This window comes from Rhipicephalus microplus, chromosome 6 (assembly GCF_043290135.1).
Source record: "Rhipicephalus microplus isolate Deutch F79 chromosome 6, USDA_Rmic, whole genome shotgun sequence".
Classification (NCBI taxonomy): domain Eukaryota; kingdom Metazoa; phylum Arthropoda; class Arachnida; order Ixodida; family Ixodidae; genus Rhipicephalus; species Rhipicephalus microplus.
In genome coordinates, this window is record NC_134705.1 from 27107180 (window position 1) to 27125246 (window position 18067).

The window sequence follows — 18067 nt, forward strand, 5'->3', positions numbered from 1 at the left end:
GGTGGCTTTCCCTTGCGGTTCAAATTAACGAGCTTTTACTGTATCACATGGATTAACATCGTATTGCCTGCGGAACAATGTGTCCTACAAGAGAAATCTTGAGAACACCCAGGAAACTTTTTCCTTCACCGTTTGAATGGCACTGCATGGGGAAGTTTTGCAGGCTTGCCACGACGATCCTTCTGCCGGTCACTTAGGCTTTGCTAGGACGTTAGCACGCATACGACAAAAGTACTACTGGCCACAGCTGTATTCGACCGTTCAGTGCTACGTACGAACCTGCCATGGCTGTCAGAAGCATAAAGTTCAATCCGTAAAGCCTGTCAGTTTCCTCCAGCTTTTAGATCCACCTCCAGCACCATTTCAGCAAGTGGGAATAAATCTTCTCGGTCCATTTCCTACGTCATCCCCAGAAAAAAAGTGGATAATCGTCACAACCGACTATCTGACTCGCTACGCGGAAACGAAAGCTGTGCCTAGGAGAACTGCAGTTGAAGTCGCCAGATTTTTCATCCAGGACATTGTTTTGCGTCATGGTGCACCTGCTGTTCTCGTAACCGATCGCGGAGCAGCATTTACGGCAGAGTTATTGCAACTGGGCACCAAGCTGAGGCATACCAACCATCAGAAAATGACTTATCATCCTCAAACGAATGGCTTGGTGAAGTGGTTAAACAAAACACTGGCCAACATGCTATCTATGTTTGTTGATGTAGAGCACAAAACGTGGGATGAAATTTCGCTGTACGTCACATTTGTTTATAATACCGCTGTGCGAGACACCACAGACCTAACACTATTTGAGCTTGTTTATGGCCGTCGCGTCACACACCGTTAGACGCTATTCTCCCCGTAGACCAGGACACTAGCAGAAATGACAACGTTGACGACTTCGTTCAGAAAGCCGAGGAAGCCCGCCAGCTTGCACTGCATTCGCACGCAGGAAGATACCGACACTCGTCGTTACAACCAAGGCCAAAGAAACGTCCACTATCAATCAGGTGACTATGTATTATTGTGGACACCTGTTCGACATCATGGGCTTTTGGAGAAGCTATTGCGACGCTACTTTGGCCCTTACAAAGTTGTGCACTGCCTCAGTGACGTGAATTACAAGGTAGTTCCCTAAAGCTGCGATACCAGTTTAAACTGACGACGTCCACCTCCAGAAGTAGTCCACGTAATGCGGATAAAACCGCACAGCACCCGCGAGTTATGAACACTTCGAACGTTTTTTTTTTGTCATCTTCAACAGCACGGGCATATTATTATTTTTTTGTTGTTGATGTGATCATCTTTCTCCATGGCCATCTCGAGCATCTTAGTCAATCGACCGGGACGGTCGCTCTTGAAAGGGGGGAATTAACGCAAGCTAGGCTGGCAACTATAGTGGCCAGCCTCTGAGGAGGATAACAAAGTAGTTTTGTGGGTGCGTGCTCTGGTCTTCATTTTCTAACCTTTTGTACCGAAAGTAAGCGCCCTGTTTGCTGCCCGCGTTCCTGTGTCCTTGTGGCAATATTGTCCATAGTAGTGTCTGTCCGCAATCTCCACTGTTTCCAATGTGAAACAGTTCGGAATGTTTCCTAGCTCATCTGCAAATGCTAATGGAGTGCCACGAAAAAGGTGTCGATGTTCGTTACTGAAATCCGTTACCAGCAGTTGAGACTGGCCATCAAGAAGCTGTATAATACTCGGAGTTGCACAAAAACCTTGGGTCAGCAGGTGTTCCAAGTTACCCTCTACAGTTTCTTCACCATTTTGCAATTAACACCATGTGACTCTCTACTATAACTCTGGCTCTTAGAAGGAGCGTTACTCTTTAAGCAGAAACACGAACGTCTGCTTGCCATTGACTGTCCTGCCTATCGATTGCTCAGTCTGCTGGGAAGGTGATGCTAGGCTCTTGGAGGTCACTAACAGCTCCATACTCCTGGAGGAAGTCAATGCCAAAAACATTGTTGCTGGAACATCGACATAGCACAAGGATATTGCTACGAAGGGTGAACTGCAGATCTGAACTCTACTTATGCTGCTTTCAAGCGGAGAAACGACACGGCCACCAGCTTTTCGAATGTGGGAGCCATGCCAGAGCGTCATTACATACTTCAGAAGTGAGGTCATTTTTCTGCTTATTATCGAAAAGTCAGCCCAGGTATCTACTAAAGCGCTAACTGCATCACTGTTTATCAGCACTGGTATATACAGAGAAAGCCGCCCATGCCATTTATGCAGGTCTACACCCTTACCTGTTTGCGCAGATTGGAAGTCTTCAGAAAGCCAGCAACTTTGTCTCTAAAGGTCCCTTTCATTAGTTTTCCCGACGGGAACTGAAGTATTGTGTGCCAGCATGTTGCTAGGGCACAAGAAAAATCGCCACAGGGACAACATATGAATTATGTCACAGGGGGATTCAACGTCAGGTTTCATTAAACTCAGTGATGATCTCCAGAATAACTGAAATCAGGTCACAATTCTGTATATACTTTTTTTCTTCCACGGTTATGTTTCAAGATGCAGTGATCTCATGGGTTGCCTTTGGAAAAAAAGGATGCCTGAGAAAAGCCACATCTCTGTAGTTCATGAACAGAGCTCTTTGCTAAAGGTGCGCAGGTTTCAAACACCTGTCTTAGGGGTTGAATGGAAATGGTATTGATGTGGAACTTATGGAGCTAGTGCGTGTGATTGCATCTATAAAATTGGAGGCATCAGTTGCATAGATGCATCAGATGCTGCTGATAACGCTTACGGCAGTCGAGTGCTTGTGTGCATAGGTCAGCAAACTCACTCATGGGTCAACTCACTCAGACTCAGGTTGAGAGGCGAGTCTGAGGGAGTGCGGCTGAGCTATAGTTAGGTGAGTCAGAGTCTGTCTGGGGAAAATTTTGATTGTACTGAGTTTAAGTAAATAGGGCTGCTTTATACTTTGGCGAGTCTGATTTCAAGTAAGTTGAGCTGAGTTATAAGTCAGTGAGTCTGAGTTGGAGTGAGTCACTCAGCCGTGTGAGTCAGTTTGAGTGAGTTTGCTTGAGGAAAATTTGGTAAGTCTGTATTGCAGAGAGATGAGACAGTGGCTGACAAAGCCGTGCTGTGGTTGCAGTTTTATTGGGACGGGGTTGAAGCGAGAGACCGAAGTGGTTGCGAATCCAGCTAGGTCAGGAACCAGAGCATTCTAACCACCTCGTGGTTCGCGCATCATGATCCACGTGGCTTTCCTCTCTTGCGTGGTGGCTGGCCAATACCGGCATGACACTACATGGGCTCCCCCTTGGCATTTTGCGTGATTTGAAACATGTATACAACAAAAGACATATTGTGTACATGAGCAACAATCTATAGGTTGTCTGTTGGGAAGTCCGAGTCATTATTTGGAAAAAGGTTGGATATTTGACAAGTCAGTCAAGGGACACTGGAAGCCACTGAGCAGGCGAGGTGCGTGCCGAACAGATGCTCTAGACAGCAGGGATGCAACTCATCGAAGCAATTTTGGCAATGGGAATCGGTGACATCAGCTCTATGAAGATGGTGCCATTAAGTTTCCTATTTGTACACTAGAGGAAACTCTGGCGCTAGTGTCTATGGAAGCTGCTCTGTATGGCGCTTCAGCAAGCATGGGAATGATGGGTAGTACACAGATTTTCCTAGTCTTCGTACTTTACATTTCTTGTGGCTTCGCATGGCTTGTAGCTGCTTTGTCACGAAACAACAATTGGCAAATGTTCGGCAGTTACTCTTCACCCCCTTCACCTTTTAGGTTTTTAGGGGAAGGAAATAGTCAATATTTTCTATCCTGTCGCTGGTACACATCATCAAGGAGAAGATTCATAGCATCACCTCTTGAGTCCGGCTGAGTTATATTTTGGTGAGTCTGAGTCCAAGTGTGTCTGCATGAAGAAAATTTTGCTGACTCATTTTGGTGAGTCTGAGTCCGAGTGAGTCTGCTTGAAGAAAATTTTGCTGACTCTGAGTTTGAGTGAGTCTGGCTGAGATATATTTTGGTGAGTCTGAGTCCGAGTGAGCGTGCTTGAGGAAAATGTTGCTGACTCCGAGTTTGAGTAAGTCTGGCTGAGTTATATTTTGGTGATTCTGAGTGCCAGTGAGTGTGCTTGAGAAAAATTTTCGCTGACTCTGAGCTTGAGTGAGTCTGACTGAGAGATATATTTTATTCAGTCTGAGTTCGAGTGAGTGTGCTTGAGGAAAATGTTGCTGACTCCGAGTTTGAGTAAGTCTGGCTGAGATATATTTTGGTGAGTCTGAGTCCGAGTGAGTGGGCTTGAGGAAAATTTTGCTGACTCCGAGTTTGAGTAAGTCTGGCTGAGTTATATTTTGGTGAGTCTGAGTCCGAGTGAGTGGGCTTGAGGAAAATTTTGCTGACTCCGAGTTTGAGTAAGTCTGGCTGAGTTATATTTTGGTTATTCTGAATGCCAGTGAGTGTGCTTGAGAAAACTTTTCGCTGACTCTGAGCTTGAGTGAGTCTGGCTGAGTTATATTTTGGTGAGGCTGAGTCTGAGTGAGTCTGCTTGAGGAAAGTCTTGACTCTGAGTCTGAGTGAGTCTGGCTTAGTTATATTTTAGTGAGTCTGCTTGGGGAAAATTTTGCTGACTCCGAGTTTTACTGAGTCTGGCCGAGTTATATTTTGGTGAGTCTGATTCCGGATGAGTCTACTTGAGGAAAATTTTGTGAGTCTGAGGGAGCGAGGTTGACGAAAATATTCACCAGACTGAGTCTGGGTGAGATTAGTTGGAGATAAAGCTCACAAGCCCTAAGCCAAAAAGTAGGTAAGTCCTAAGCCAAAAATATGTTTATTGAGTGAGTCTGCGTGAGCTTCATTTGTTTTGCTGATCAATGCTTGTGTGCGCCTTTTCTGGTGGCCGTTTCTGCATGTGTTTGTTTTAAACAGGGTAAAAGAAATTCTAGATGAAGGCTGATCTTAGAAGTGGTGTATTCATAGTGGCCGATCAAGTAGGCTTGTTGTTAGCGAAAACAGTAATCGAGCTGCCTTAAACAAGTGTCTGAAATTTGGCATGACTACTAACATGGTGAGTAATGCATGGCTGGAAAGACTATAGTGCTTCGACATAAAGGCAAGGGCCGGCCATCTCATGTTCACTGGTTTTTATAGTACTTCAGCCACAGAAAATGATGCATTATTCATGAGCGGCAATGGCTAGTTTAATAGGTGCTGAGATACCAGGAAACTCTAAACAAAAAGAAAAAAAGTTTTTCACTTGTTCTACAGAACACTGATATTTTTAGGCATTTTTATACTTACAGAATGAGTTTTCACAACTCCTGTAGAGGGGCATTAAGGCGGGGCACGTAAGGCATAAATTTTACTCCTATTGTGCTTCAGTAGAGGTTTCCATGTGAAACGATGGCTGTTTTATTGTTCGTATTTGGGATCAATCACTTTCAGTGTAACCAGATTTAGTGTACTCACAAGAGCATTTCTTTTTATTGAACTTTCATGGCATTTAGACTTGAATTTTAGCCCTTTGTGTTCCGCATAGTAGTTGTATATTTCACTCAGTATATGTCACTGGTCCAAGGCAGGCTTGCTCACTGTCAAATTTTATTTCGTGCAGACATTGTGTTCTTTGGTGAAAGACTTCCTGACCGGTTCTTCGACCTGTCGGAAGAGGTAAGAGCTTTTTAGCATCTATGCATACTTCTGTACAATAATGCCACCTGTAGTTTAAACTTCTTTGTTATCCAAGGGCGGGGGGCGGGAGTTTTTGTTTTTTTGATTAACTAGCTATGGAGTTACTTTGCCGTGTGCAGTCCGAGTGCTGTCACAAGTAGAAATGAAGTTCCATATACAGTAATTTCTCAGATGTATTCGTATGTTGTTTCATTTATTTTTACTTCATTTTAAATTCACTCCTGCCCAAAACCCGCAGTGCATACGAGATAACTAAATTAAAACAAAAAACAAATGAATGAATAAATAAATCAGATGTCCAGGCTCAAGTCCGTGCTTACCAAGTGGTATCCTAAGCATAGTGGTACCTCTAAGGCAAGGAATAATTTCTTGGAAAAGTTCATGGTTGCTGCATAACGTGATATCATGCAAACAATCACTAGAAAAAAGATATAAAACTAACTAAGCTGTGGTCAAACTGTAAAAAAAGCTACATTGGGTATACTTTGCGTTTGCATGAACTGGACGAGGGAATGCACTATTTAAGCAAAAAGTAGGATTACATATCTTTTTGGGAATGGCATCCCGGTGCAATCTTATGGCAGCTGTGCAAGGCACTCTTTCACATAGTCATTTCTTTCAAAATATGTCTCAGTCGAGTAAACCTGTATAGGTTTGGGGACTAATTGGTTTTGAAGCACAGTGGAGTGATAAATGGCAAGAAAAGACATAGACAAAAGGAGACAGACATGGGTAGTGACTCACAAATTACTTAATTTTCAGAAGTGCGTGAAATATAGAGCATTTTATTTTTTAATGAGTGAACATGTCGGTCTTTTCATACTCTGTATTACTTCACTACTCTTCTTGCTAATTCTTTTTTTCATGCAAAGCATATTTTTTGCAGTTCATTTGTCAATATTTGTATCAACAACACATTTGTGTAATTTATGTTCAGTGACAATAATAAAAAATGCGTACATTACTTCCAACAACTGTGTCTCAGGTTGCATTCAGGTTGCATGGGCAACAGTGCACTCTACTACTTGTACTGCTTTTCTAATTCAACATGACAGAGATATGCATTAAGGTGGCATGTACCGTTTGCTGCTTCATATTTCAATTTTTCAAAACAGCCCAAAACATTTTTGGATGTTAATTTGCCCATCAGTCCTGGAGGGACAACTGTGAATTTCAGCGTTGTTTAACTGCATCTCGTGAACGCCTAGGCTCCAGCCGCTCCACTCTACTACATTATTTTCATGAGCACTGTGCACGTTAGCAGTGTGCAAGCTGGAAGGCAGAAGGCAGAGAAAGAAAAATAAGATGACAAAGGACGCTTGGGCAAGCACGCGATGCAGCGAGAAACTAACACCCTGTCACAAAACAACTAACATCGAAACAAGTTCGCCTTGCCTTAGCGTACCTGCAGAACAGAGGACCGCAGTGCAAATTCCACAGGTGAAAAAACCCACTTTCCTTAAAACAGCTGACATGCGAAGTAGTTCAAGTGTCTCGTCTTTTTACGCCGGCCGGTAGCCGAAACGAACACGTAAGAAATAAAAAATTGGAGCACACCAGCTGCGTAAGAACGCAACTCATTTCAGCAACCCTGTCAGCGAAAATCCTACACGTTGCGGCGTAATTTCTATGGAGTACAGCTTCAACAAGCTTCATCACATGGAGGGTTTCAACGTAGAGAGAGCTCCATGCTTTTGGAGTGAACGAACAGGGTTGAAACAGTTGGACCAAACCGAGCAACACACACATTTATTTCACTATTTTAAAGAATGACGATATCGTCAGCCGAATTATTATAACATCAATTGTGATCCACACGCTAAACATTCTTACACAATATTATCATACACTCAACAACATAACATAAACAAGGCGGTGAACGCTTGACTCACCACGTGGGCCCCTGGCAGACGGGTGCCGTGCACCGGGGACACATTGCGAGAGACAACCGTTCGCGCCAAATGCCACGCGCCAAAAAGAGCAGCTTGTCTCTTTCTCGCACCGCCATCAAGACTTCATGCCAGGCGTCACCACTGGCACTACCAATCTAATCATGATGTTGATGGTGGCGATCAACACTCGCGAACACGCCGCCTACCACTCAATAGTAGAAACCCCGAAATATGGCTTCTGCACGAAACACATGCCACGAGGTGCAAATAACTTTATAGGGGTGTCAGAACTCTCACATCTTCCCAACCTTAATTCAAATCGTATTCCAAAAAGCAAAACATGAAGAAAATGAGCTACACAAGCTCTAACAAAAGATGACAACCCATGTCCCTAAAAAATGTCCGTGCACCACACATCGCCGCCGGTCGACACTGCTGCACTGTTCGGCTCGACGACTTCACCTCAGTACCAATCCCACAACGGCAATGTTGACGTCGATGCGAAAAACCGTGACTTGCACCGACACGTCTTCTGGTTGCAACCAGCACTCTTGAGAGCGCTGGACTGCAGGCAGCTTGTCCCAGGCATGTCCATCGCCTGAAGTCTCAACTGCACTCCTGGCCAACGGCAAAGACAAATGTGCAGAAGACATCCAGCTGCGGGTTACATCACTCCCATTGCGTACATTACAAACCACTCGACAAAACAATGCAGTAGGGCAAAAGAAAGGGAGCTTCGGGCTCTTCGCCCACGTGGTACGATGGTCAGTACTGCTAGCAAATACATCGGCGGCGGCCGAGATGCCCAGATGAAATAAAACAAAGGCATTTTTTCTAACTCATGCATTACAAGATGAAAAAACGTGAGGGAAGCAGAGTAAAACACTTCAACGCCACGATCTACCTAGTTGTGCCACGTGGGACAGACGGCTGCGCAGAGCCTTAGGCCTAATGAGTCGCTTGACAACAACCCGCATCCATCCAGCACCCATCCTAGGCATAGAAGAAGCAGCCACAAGGAGACATCTACTCTATAAGGTGGTGATACTCACTCGCCACACACAGCAGTTACCGAGCAATCAGCGCCCACTGTCTCGTACGGTGTCACGACGCTCCGGCATCGAGCCACAAGACAAGACAGCAACGATACCCGGCTCCCTGCGCTCAACAAGATAGAAAAAGCTATTGACAGAAACTCGGACCATCTACGAGGCTTTCGTACTCACTGGCTTCGGGCTTGGCATACAATCCACGTGCTCTAAGCTTTGCTCACCCCAGGATGCCGACCGCATGGCTCTCGTCGCGACTCAACAACGTTTTTGAAAACCAACCACGAAAAAAAAACACTTATGAGCAGAAAAAAAAAAACTCAATGTGCCGACAAGTTCAAACACGCCACCAAACTAGTTCTCATCGCTCTCAGTAAAGCACGCCGTCGACGCTAGCAACAGAAGTCCCCCCCTAGGCCTACTCTACCCCGGCTCAACCAAAAGCTCGTACCGAACCGTGACCACTGTCATCCGATGCTTCAAGAGCTCCACTTTGGCCAGCCAGTGTGGGCTCTCGTTGTGAGAAAGCGCTACGCTCTTGGAGTGAACGGACACAGTTGACGTAGTCGGAACGAACTACAACAACACACATTCATTTAACTACCTTTAGAACGATGATATGATCAGCCAAATAATTAAACATCATGAGCTGTGTTCAACACACTAAACAACCTTACACAATATCACCATACACTCAACAACATAGCATACACAAGGCGGCGAACGCTTGACTCACCACGAGGGCCCCCAGCAGACGACCCGCGGTGCCGTGCACCGGGGATACACCGCGAGAGACAACCTTTCGCGCCAAACGCCAAAAAGAGCAGCTTGTCTCTTTCACACCGCCACCAAGGCTTCACGCCAGGCATCACCGCCGGCGCTACCAATCTAATCATGATGATGATGGTGGCGATCAAAGCTCGCGATTACAATGCCACCTACCGCTCAATAGTTGTGACCTCGAAATACGGCTTTTGTGCAAAACACGTGTGCCACGAGGCGCAAACATTTTTAAAGGGGTGCCGGCACCTTCACACGGGACACTGCAAAACAAGGCGTATTTATGGGCGCCGCCATCTTGCTTAAAAAGAAATAAAAATAACCAAGAAGATCGAAAGCATGTTGCGATCACGTGACCACTTTTAGCCAATAGTGGTGCCGCATTTCTTTTATACATCTCTTGGAATATGGTACGGAAACACGCGGTTGCCGCCGCCGAGAGCAAATGAAGCCGCCGCGGGCCATATGAATAGCAAAATCATGGCGCGGGCCATGCAAAGGATTGTGGCCAGCTACGGCGCTCATCTGCATCGACTTCCGGTTCGAGAAGCCATGCCGCATAGCAGGCATTCTTGCCAGTGCCGCCGCTTTCTGTGTGTTCCACTTAGCGCTCACGGAGGTCTTTTGTCACAAATTAATGCTTCATGCGTTGGAGTGCTATGCCACTTAGATGAATGAAACTTAGACAACATAAGTACACGTACAATGTTTTGAGCCTATGTTGACATTTCGCAGGATGGGATGATATGTGTGAGTGATTTTGAGATGGCCACCATTTGTAGTCACAACTAGCTAATCGAGCTCATTCTTCAAAAGAATACTGCATCTTTCAAAGCATAAGTGTGCTCGAAACCTGCATCTCACCATTTCTCGTCCCAGACAACGCAAACCCAACCTCAGGACGTCCTCAGTATGCCTCGTGAGGACAATGATGCCCTCAGAATGTCTTCTTATGGTACTAAAATGGTACTAATCCTGTCCCCTTGTCCATACACATAACAACCTCAGCGCATCCTCAAAACAACACTTCAGGACTTTTTCAGTATCTTTTCAGAACAACGATTGCGTGGCTGGTTCGGTACTGTGGGCAGTGATACTACTTAGGATTTACTTGTTTTCATTATATTTTTATACACCAAAAGAAAAACACCTGCGAGGTCTCGTGTACATATACTGTATCAATCAACAGAGAGGTGACAAAACAAACAAAGCTTGTTGACTGAAATTAATTTAACAGTAATTAATCACAACTGACAGCTTCGTCAGGCATTCGAGTCCATGTATGGTCTGAAAAAAGAAAAGTAGTATCAAGGCAGTCAACACAGCTCAATCAACCACATTTGTAATCTTCCTCAAAAGTTTGACGCCGTGTCCTCATCACTACGTGTATCGTGCCCAATGCACTCACTAGTGTTAGAGGCTCTGCTATGACAGCCTTCCAGTACACTCGACATGGGCTTTGACGACTTGCCTGAGGACGGGCAAGTCAAGCCAGATGCAGAAGTCGATCCTTTCACGTTGGGACCAGGCTGCTTCAAAGCACAATTGATCGCGATTGCCTTGTATTCCAGGCTGCTTCGAACCATACCTCGCCACGGTCGGCTGGTGAAAGTACAGCCATGATCAGTGTGAACGTTGAGCAGCCCAGCGCACCCATCAACACGGCAATTTACCTCCCGTCGTCAGCTGCGACGTACTCTCACACATATCTCACTTTTAACCATGCACACAAACAACAAAGGACACGAACCTTCACTAGTACACAGCACTTTCCCTGACAGACCCCATTTTGACAGTCAGTTGGCTTGGAATGGCTTGGCTAGTTGACTATCCAGAATGGTGCCGCATGTACAACGGTTGCCAGGTGCTAGTTTGTTATGTGCTACAGAGGCGCATAATGACTAATTTAAAGCTCTGACATTTAAGAACACACTGTTTCAAATGGGCATTTCGCAATACCAGGTTCGATACCAAAGCCAATTAATTACATGTGTATAATTAAGTGGAATGCCCAATTAGAAAACTTTCTGCCAAAAAAAGAAACAAATGAGGTAAAAATATACAATAAATTTATGGCTGTATGAAAAGGACATGTGGAGAAAGTTTTCAATTATGAAATGCATCTACTTGGTGCGCAAAGGTCTTGAGGAATTATATCTAAGTGCTCAGTGCAATGCTTTTGTCATCCCCAAAAGATCCTTGACAGGACCTTTTTCGGACCAATTGTTGTCCTCAGAAAGCACCCGAAAAGACGTTTCCATGTCAAACCAGCTTGTGTCGTCCTCAGTAAGTACTAAGGTCAGTGAGAACTGTGCGAGGACGATTGTACCATATGAGGACGACCTCAGGACATCGGGTGTTGTCTGGGGTGTTCCCCCATTCCCACTTGTCGCTTCATATTCTGAAATGCACAAAATATCATGTATTCATTCACAAAATAATTCTATAACACAATCACTGATAAAGCGGCAACGAACACGTCATGGAATAGCATGTGTTTCATTCCCTGCTACACTGCACAGCGGGCACCTTGAAGCGGCGAAAGGATATGCTTCGAACTGGAGGTATTGTAGCAGACGACGCGCCAAGAAAAGTATAAGCAATATTATTAGAAGCAATTGTAATGTAAATGTGAAGAAAGAAAAGTACATAAAAAGATAACTTGCTGTGGGCAAGGACCTGACCTGAGACCTTGGAATGAAGCGTTCAATGTTCTACCAACTAAGCTACCATGGCGGCTATCCCTGCATCCACTTTTAATTATGAAGCATTTCTTAGCGAACTTCGGCGACTTTGAGTGTATCTATTTATCTATTCATCTAGCTGCTTACGTATGCATGCTCTCGAGGTCACTCCCTTAACTTGGCGTGAACCAAAATCAGCATGAGAGGATAAGATGGTTGGGCGGACCAGCGTGTCACGCCAGTCAAGGCATGAGTAATGTCACAATCCCGTCACGTACGTCGTCAAACACTGCCAGACAAGGGTACATATGCACAGGTGGGTATGTGCCGCTGGTGTGAGGGTTTGTGCCACGGGTGATTGACACTTAGTATCTACTCAGGAACGACGAGAACGCACAGGGGCAATTTTAACACGTGAGCATTAAGCAATACCCGACATGAGTAGCCTCAACCCAACAAAGGCATAGAATAAATGTCAGTGTTAAGAAAAACCTGACATAGGCAGCGTTGACCGCCCCAACGAATGCAAATAATAAATTTCAGGGTCCCAGCAAGAATCGAACCCGAACATTCTGTGTGGAATTCAACCATTTTACCACAGAGCTACGCCAGGTCTCGGAACTACTTTTCAAATAGATGCTAATCTTTGTGAAACATCAATACGTAGTGACTGCAGTGCTACCTACCCAATTTTATAAACATTACGCATGTACTCTTTTGATACAACCGTCATATCAGGTTAATGTCAATCGTGGTTAGGTGCCATGGGCTGAAGTTGCTTTATGTAGCAGTGTCCAGGGCCAGCATCCTCATGAGCATCAACGCTTTATATCAGCTTGTGGTGTTGCTAATATGCATGTCCCTGTTGGCATCCTTGCACAAGTGCTAACAACTGGTTATATAAACATCTGCAATTCTTCATCATATGTCTGTGCATGCAACATTTGTACATAGATTTAGCATCATTTCATGACGTGTCCCTCAATAAAAAAAATCGCAACACGGTCACCTTTCCTCCGCATGCTTCGCATAACATCGATTCCCCGGTACGTGGGATCTGCCGAATTTATTGGATATGTATGTGCATTGAACATGGCAGCGTCAGTTAGTGCTGCCTGTTGCCATTACAAGGAGTGAGGGACACTCATTTTATGCCTATTGGCATCGTGTAGTATGTGATCTTATTACGAGCTGGCAGCTGATCATTTATCCCTCGTATACCACCTGAAGGCTCTAAGTCTGCCAAAATGAGACCCTCGCTATGAACGAAAGAAAGAAAGGTGAACTTAATGGCTGATTTGTTTTTGTTAGAAACAACAATAATGAGAACTCATAGACAACTATGCCAAAGAAATTATGGGGGATATTGTTAGACATTTATTGTAATGTAAATGTTAAGAAAAAAAGGGGATGAAACGATGACTTGCCCTGGACAGGAACCGAACCTGCAACCTTCGAATAACGCGTTCAATGCTCTACCAACCGAGCTACCACGGCAGCTATCCCCATATTCACATTATTTGGTATGTATGCACGTTCTTTTAAGGTTGCAGGCTCGGTTCCTGTCCACGACAAGTTATCTCTTCCTGCACTTTTTCCTTCACATTTGTGTATTACAATTACTTCTAATAATATCCTTTTTACTTTACCTGTCGTAATTGTCGGTCAGTTCTCGTTAATGTTGTTCGTAACAACGAAAACGAGCCCTTAAGTTTGTCCTCATTTTCTTCATTCATGGCAAAGGTCTCCTGATTGATTTGATGATTGATTGATTTGTGGGGTTTAACGTCCCAAAACCACCATATGATTATGAGAGACGCCGTAGTGGAGGGCTCCGGAAATTTTGACCATCTGGGGTTCTTTAACGTGCACCCAAATCTGAGTACACAGGCCTACAACATTTCTGCCTCCGTCGGAAATGCAGCCGCGACAGCCGGGATTCGATCCCGCGACCTGCGGGTCAGTAGCCGAGTACCTTAGCCACTAGACCACCGCGGCGGGGCGTCGAAGGTCTCCTTCTGGCAGACTTTGTGCCTTCAGGTGGTATTATGCGAGGAATAATTGGTCAGCTGCTAGCTCGTAATAAGATCACGTGCTACGTGGCGCCCACAGGCAAAAATGAGTGTCCCACAATCGCCGCGACGGCAACAGGTGGCGCTGACAGACGCTCTCACATTTAATGCACGTGCATATCCAATAAAGTGGATGTGGGGATAGCCACCGTGGTAGCTCAGTTGGTAGAGCATTGAACGCATTATTCGAAGGTAGCAGGTTCGGTTCCTTCCCATGAAAAGTTATTTTTTCATCCCTTTTTCATTCTTCATCTTTGCATTACAATTAATAACTTCCCCTATACTTTCCTTGCATTATTGTCTGTTAGGTCTATGTAATGTATGTATATATATATATATATATATATATATATATATATATATATATATATATATATATATATATATATATATATATATATATATATATATATATATATAGGCAGGCATGGTGGTTGAGTGGCCGTAGCGTTGCATATAGTCAAGTAGGTCCTCCGTGAGCAATCACAACGTGGTTTATTTCGACGTTTCGGCCTAGAGTCTGGCCTTCATCAGGATTGAAGGTACAGTTTGATGGTGCTCAGCTTTATACAATCTCAAATCAGAGGAGGGAGAGAGAAAGAGGGAAAAAGAGAAAAAAAAGAAGAAAAGAAAAGAAAAGAGAAAAAGAGTATAAGGTGGACTCCCCCCCGGGCGCCCCCTTCCACTCTTCCTTCCACTTCCCCTTCCATTTCTCTACCTTTTCTCCTTTTCACCTTTCTGATGTCTGCAGTCTGTGTATGCTTCTTTTCACTAACGCATTCTTCCCAACCAGACGGCGCGTCTTGGCTTAGGCGGTTTGGTGTGGGGCAAAAAGAGCGTTTTTAAGAAGTTTAAGCCTTTAACTACTCAGCGTCTCGTGGACATTTCGTCGTAGAAAGATGGGTGCCGCATATTGCCGCAGAGGCTGGTAAGCAGACACAATGCGAATTCCTTACCCGCTTCTGGATTACGCGTGCAGTAGGGGCACAGGATTGCTGTTGGGCATGTCATGCCCAGTTCATGTGAACTCAATTACTATTTTCATTATTGCCCTTAGTGTTTTCTAATGCTTTAATTGCTGCAAGTGTACCAGGATTCTCATTTATTCCTCTATCGAGGGTGTTAAATCGGTGGATAAGGTATGACTCTCGTTGTTCACGTTCTCGGTATGATTTAAATCCCGTCTCTAAGAGCATTACTGATAGTTTGTCGAATGCATGGTCAAAAACATTGAGATGTTTTGATAGAGGTAGACTAGGGGCTTACTTCGCATGGGCTCTGTGATTATTGAAGCGAATCCTAAATGGTGTTGCTCTTTGTCCGATGTTCTGCATACTACACGTGTTGCATTCGAATAGGTATACCACATTAGAGGAATCGCATGTTAGGTTTTCTCGTATGTTAGTCGAAAACTTGAATTGTGTTCTGGTTGCTTTGTGTGTTTCTCGCATCGCCTTACATACAAAACATCGTGACTTTAAACAGGGCCGGCATGAATTATTGGGGAGTGATGTATTGATTTGATAGTGGACAAGTGTGTCTTTGAGGTTTCATGGTTGTCGGTAAACAACGCCTGGAGCGAATGGGAATGCGCATTTCAGACGTTCACTTTGTTCCAGAATGCTGTAATGTCGTTTAAGCATTTTGTTTACATTGGGGAAGTTTGTGCTATTAGTCAAGCAGACGTTTGTTCGTTGTGGGTCTTCTTGCGGTGGTTGCTTCATAAGTCATCACGCTTCAGTTTTCTCGCATTTTGAACAGCATCATCAATTACATGTGGAGGGCATTTTTGTTTCTCGAGCATAAGTTTTAGTTTCTGTGAGCTCGTGTCAAAATCAGCGTCTTTTGAACAGATTCGCTTCAACCGGTGAGCCTGGCTGTATGGAATACTGTTTTTACAGTGGCGCGGGTGATCGCTTTGGTAAAGGAGGTATTGTTGTCGATCCGTTGGTTTGCTATATAGAGTTGTAGAGAGCTTGTCCTCTTCTATCGTTATGGTGACATCAAGAAAATTTACGGTTACTTGCGAGTATGTGTGTGTGAAGTGTATGTTCGGATGTACAGCATTGCAAGTGTCGATAAAGCTGAGAAGTTCGTCCTCGCTGTGGGTTCAAATACGAAAGATGTCGTCTATGTACCTTCTGTATAACATTGGTTTCAAGGAACTTTGTGTGAGAAATTTCGATTCTAGCTTTCCCATAAATCTGTTGGCATAATATGGTGCCATTTTAGTGCCCATAGCGGTCCCGCTGATTTGTCGAAATTACTCTTGGTTAAACTCGAATGAATTTAATTCGAGGACCATCCTCGTCAAAGTTGCGATGGCAAAGAAATTTGGGGTGTTAGATTGTCTATGGTTTGTGTACATGTTTTGTGATGCAGCTATGCCGTCATCGTGAGGAATATCTGTATACAATGAAGAGACATCAAGAGTAACCAAGTACAAGTTTTTAGGCACACACAGACCTGCAATGTCTCGAAGAAAACACCACACAAACGGGCCCAGAACTGTTCCACGCGTTCTGGAATGTGTGTCGCGTGTGCGTGTCTTGCTCGCTCTTGGTGTTTGTGTGTGGTCGGGATGGCAGACGGGAGGACTTGGACTCTTTTTTCTGCCGCTCAACAAAACGTCGAAAGTGTGACCGCTTGGTTTGGGTGTAATCCGAATGTTCGGTGTCGCATTGCAGAGCGCTTGCTCATATCTCTACCACGTGGCAGCCAACTTGCCTCTTCGGGGGTTTCGGTATTGAGCTGTGGAGATACTGAATATTTCGTGGGCCGTGGAAACGGCTACATGCACGCGAAACTATTTTCGTGTGCATTTTCGCAAAACTATTTTCACGTGCCGACTTCGTCGACCTCGAGCCCGATGCCAAGCCTAAAGCTTTCAAACAGGATCACTCCAGCGGTGATTTGTGGAAGTGCGCCGTCGACTCTGACATGAGAGAGTGGGTGGAACATTTGCTGCTACGGTTTCATTATGCCAACACTGGGGGACTGTGCACAGATTAAGGCATTGTGAATGAAGTCCCGTAGGGTCCCTTTGCAGTCGTGTACTTTGGGACCCTCGTCTGTATATTTTACTCCCTGTAACATTCTTTTATGACATGATGATAAACTGATTGATTGAAAGTACACGGCAAGAGGGATTTGGAGAAATCAGATTCCGAGAAGGACAAAACTTTGGAGCAAGCGCCTCATGCAGCTTATGTCATGGGCCTCAGCGAACGAACACGCTAATGTGTGAAATAAACCCGAGACCGCCCTTATCGCTTCTGCCCTTCTAAACACGTGCATCACGAACTTTTTTTTTAGAAAAAAAAGTTTGTGTTCTCACTCACAACTTTTTTAAAAGCTGTGTTTCATTTACTACGAACTTCGGGATACATCGAACGGATACTGCGTCAGGCTCAGGGTTGTTGTAAGCGAGCTTATATATTGAGTGTTTCAAGAAATGTGCCTGGAAATCCTCAGTATCAAGGAAAATGCGACATTTGCTCACCTCCTTTATTTATATGCTTTTTTTTGCATGTGTCGGCAGATTACCAGAGAATATATAAGGAAGAAAAAAAAATTAGTCTGAGTTGGAGAAGACAAGCAGTTCAGTAAGCTGGGAAGTCACCAGTAATTTTCCCAGAGTTATCGAACTCTAAGCAATTTACAGGCTAAACCCAAAAACCCAAACCCCGATGTCGCGTGGAACTGAAATTCCAGGAGGCGTACCCCTTAAAAACCACTTCTAAGAATGATTGCAGTGGTGTTAGTTTTGCATAATATGATATCATCAATTCACATGGGCGACGTGTGCTGTCACGGCAAGTGCAGCCTTCAGAGCCTCCAAATGAGGTAGTCCTATGTTTGATATAATGCCACTCACTCTTTCTGGCAGCCTCGTCGATCGGAGTTTCGGTTTAGGTTTCTTCGGCAAGAT

General features: G+C 44.6%; 1 protein-coding gene across 19 annotated transcripts in view; it reads left to right on the forward strand.

The window, feature by feature from the left end:
* Sirt2 (Sirtuin 2) overlaps positions 1–18067 on the forward strand; it is a 438023-nt gene that overhangs the window by 219533 nt on the left and 200423 nt on the right. For all 19 annotated transcript variants that reach the window (XR_012884102.1, XR_012884103.1, XM_075865870.1 and 16 more), the window contains one exon: positions 5583–5638. Coding sequence is in view for 17 of the 19 variants with exons in the window: in XM_075865870.1 (XP_075721985.1) it covers positions 5583–5638 (56 nt within the window). In the remaining 2 variants the exon portion in view is untranslated. The remainder of the gene's footprint in view (positions 1–5582; positions 5639–18067) is intronic.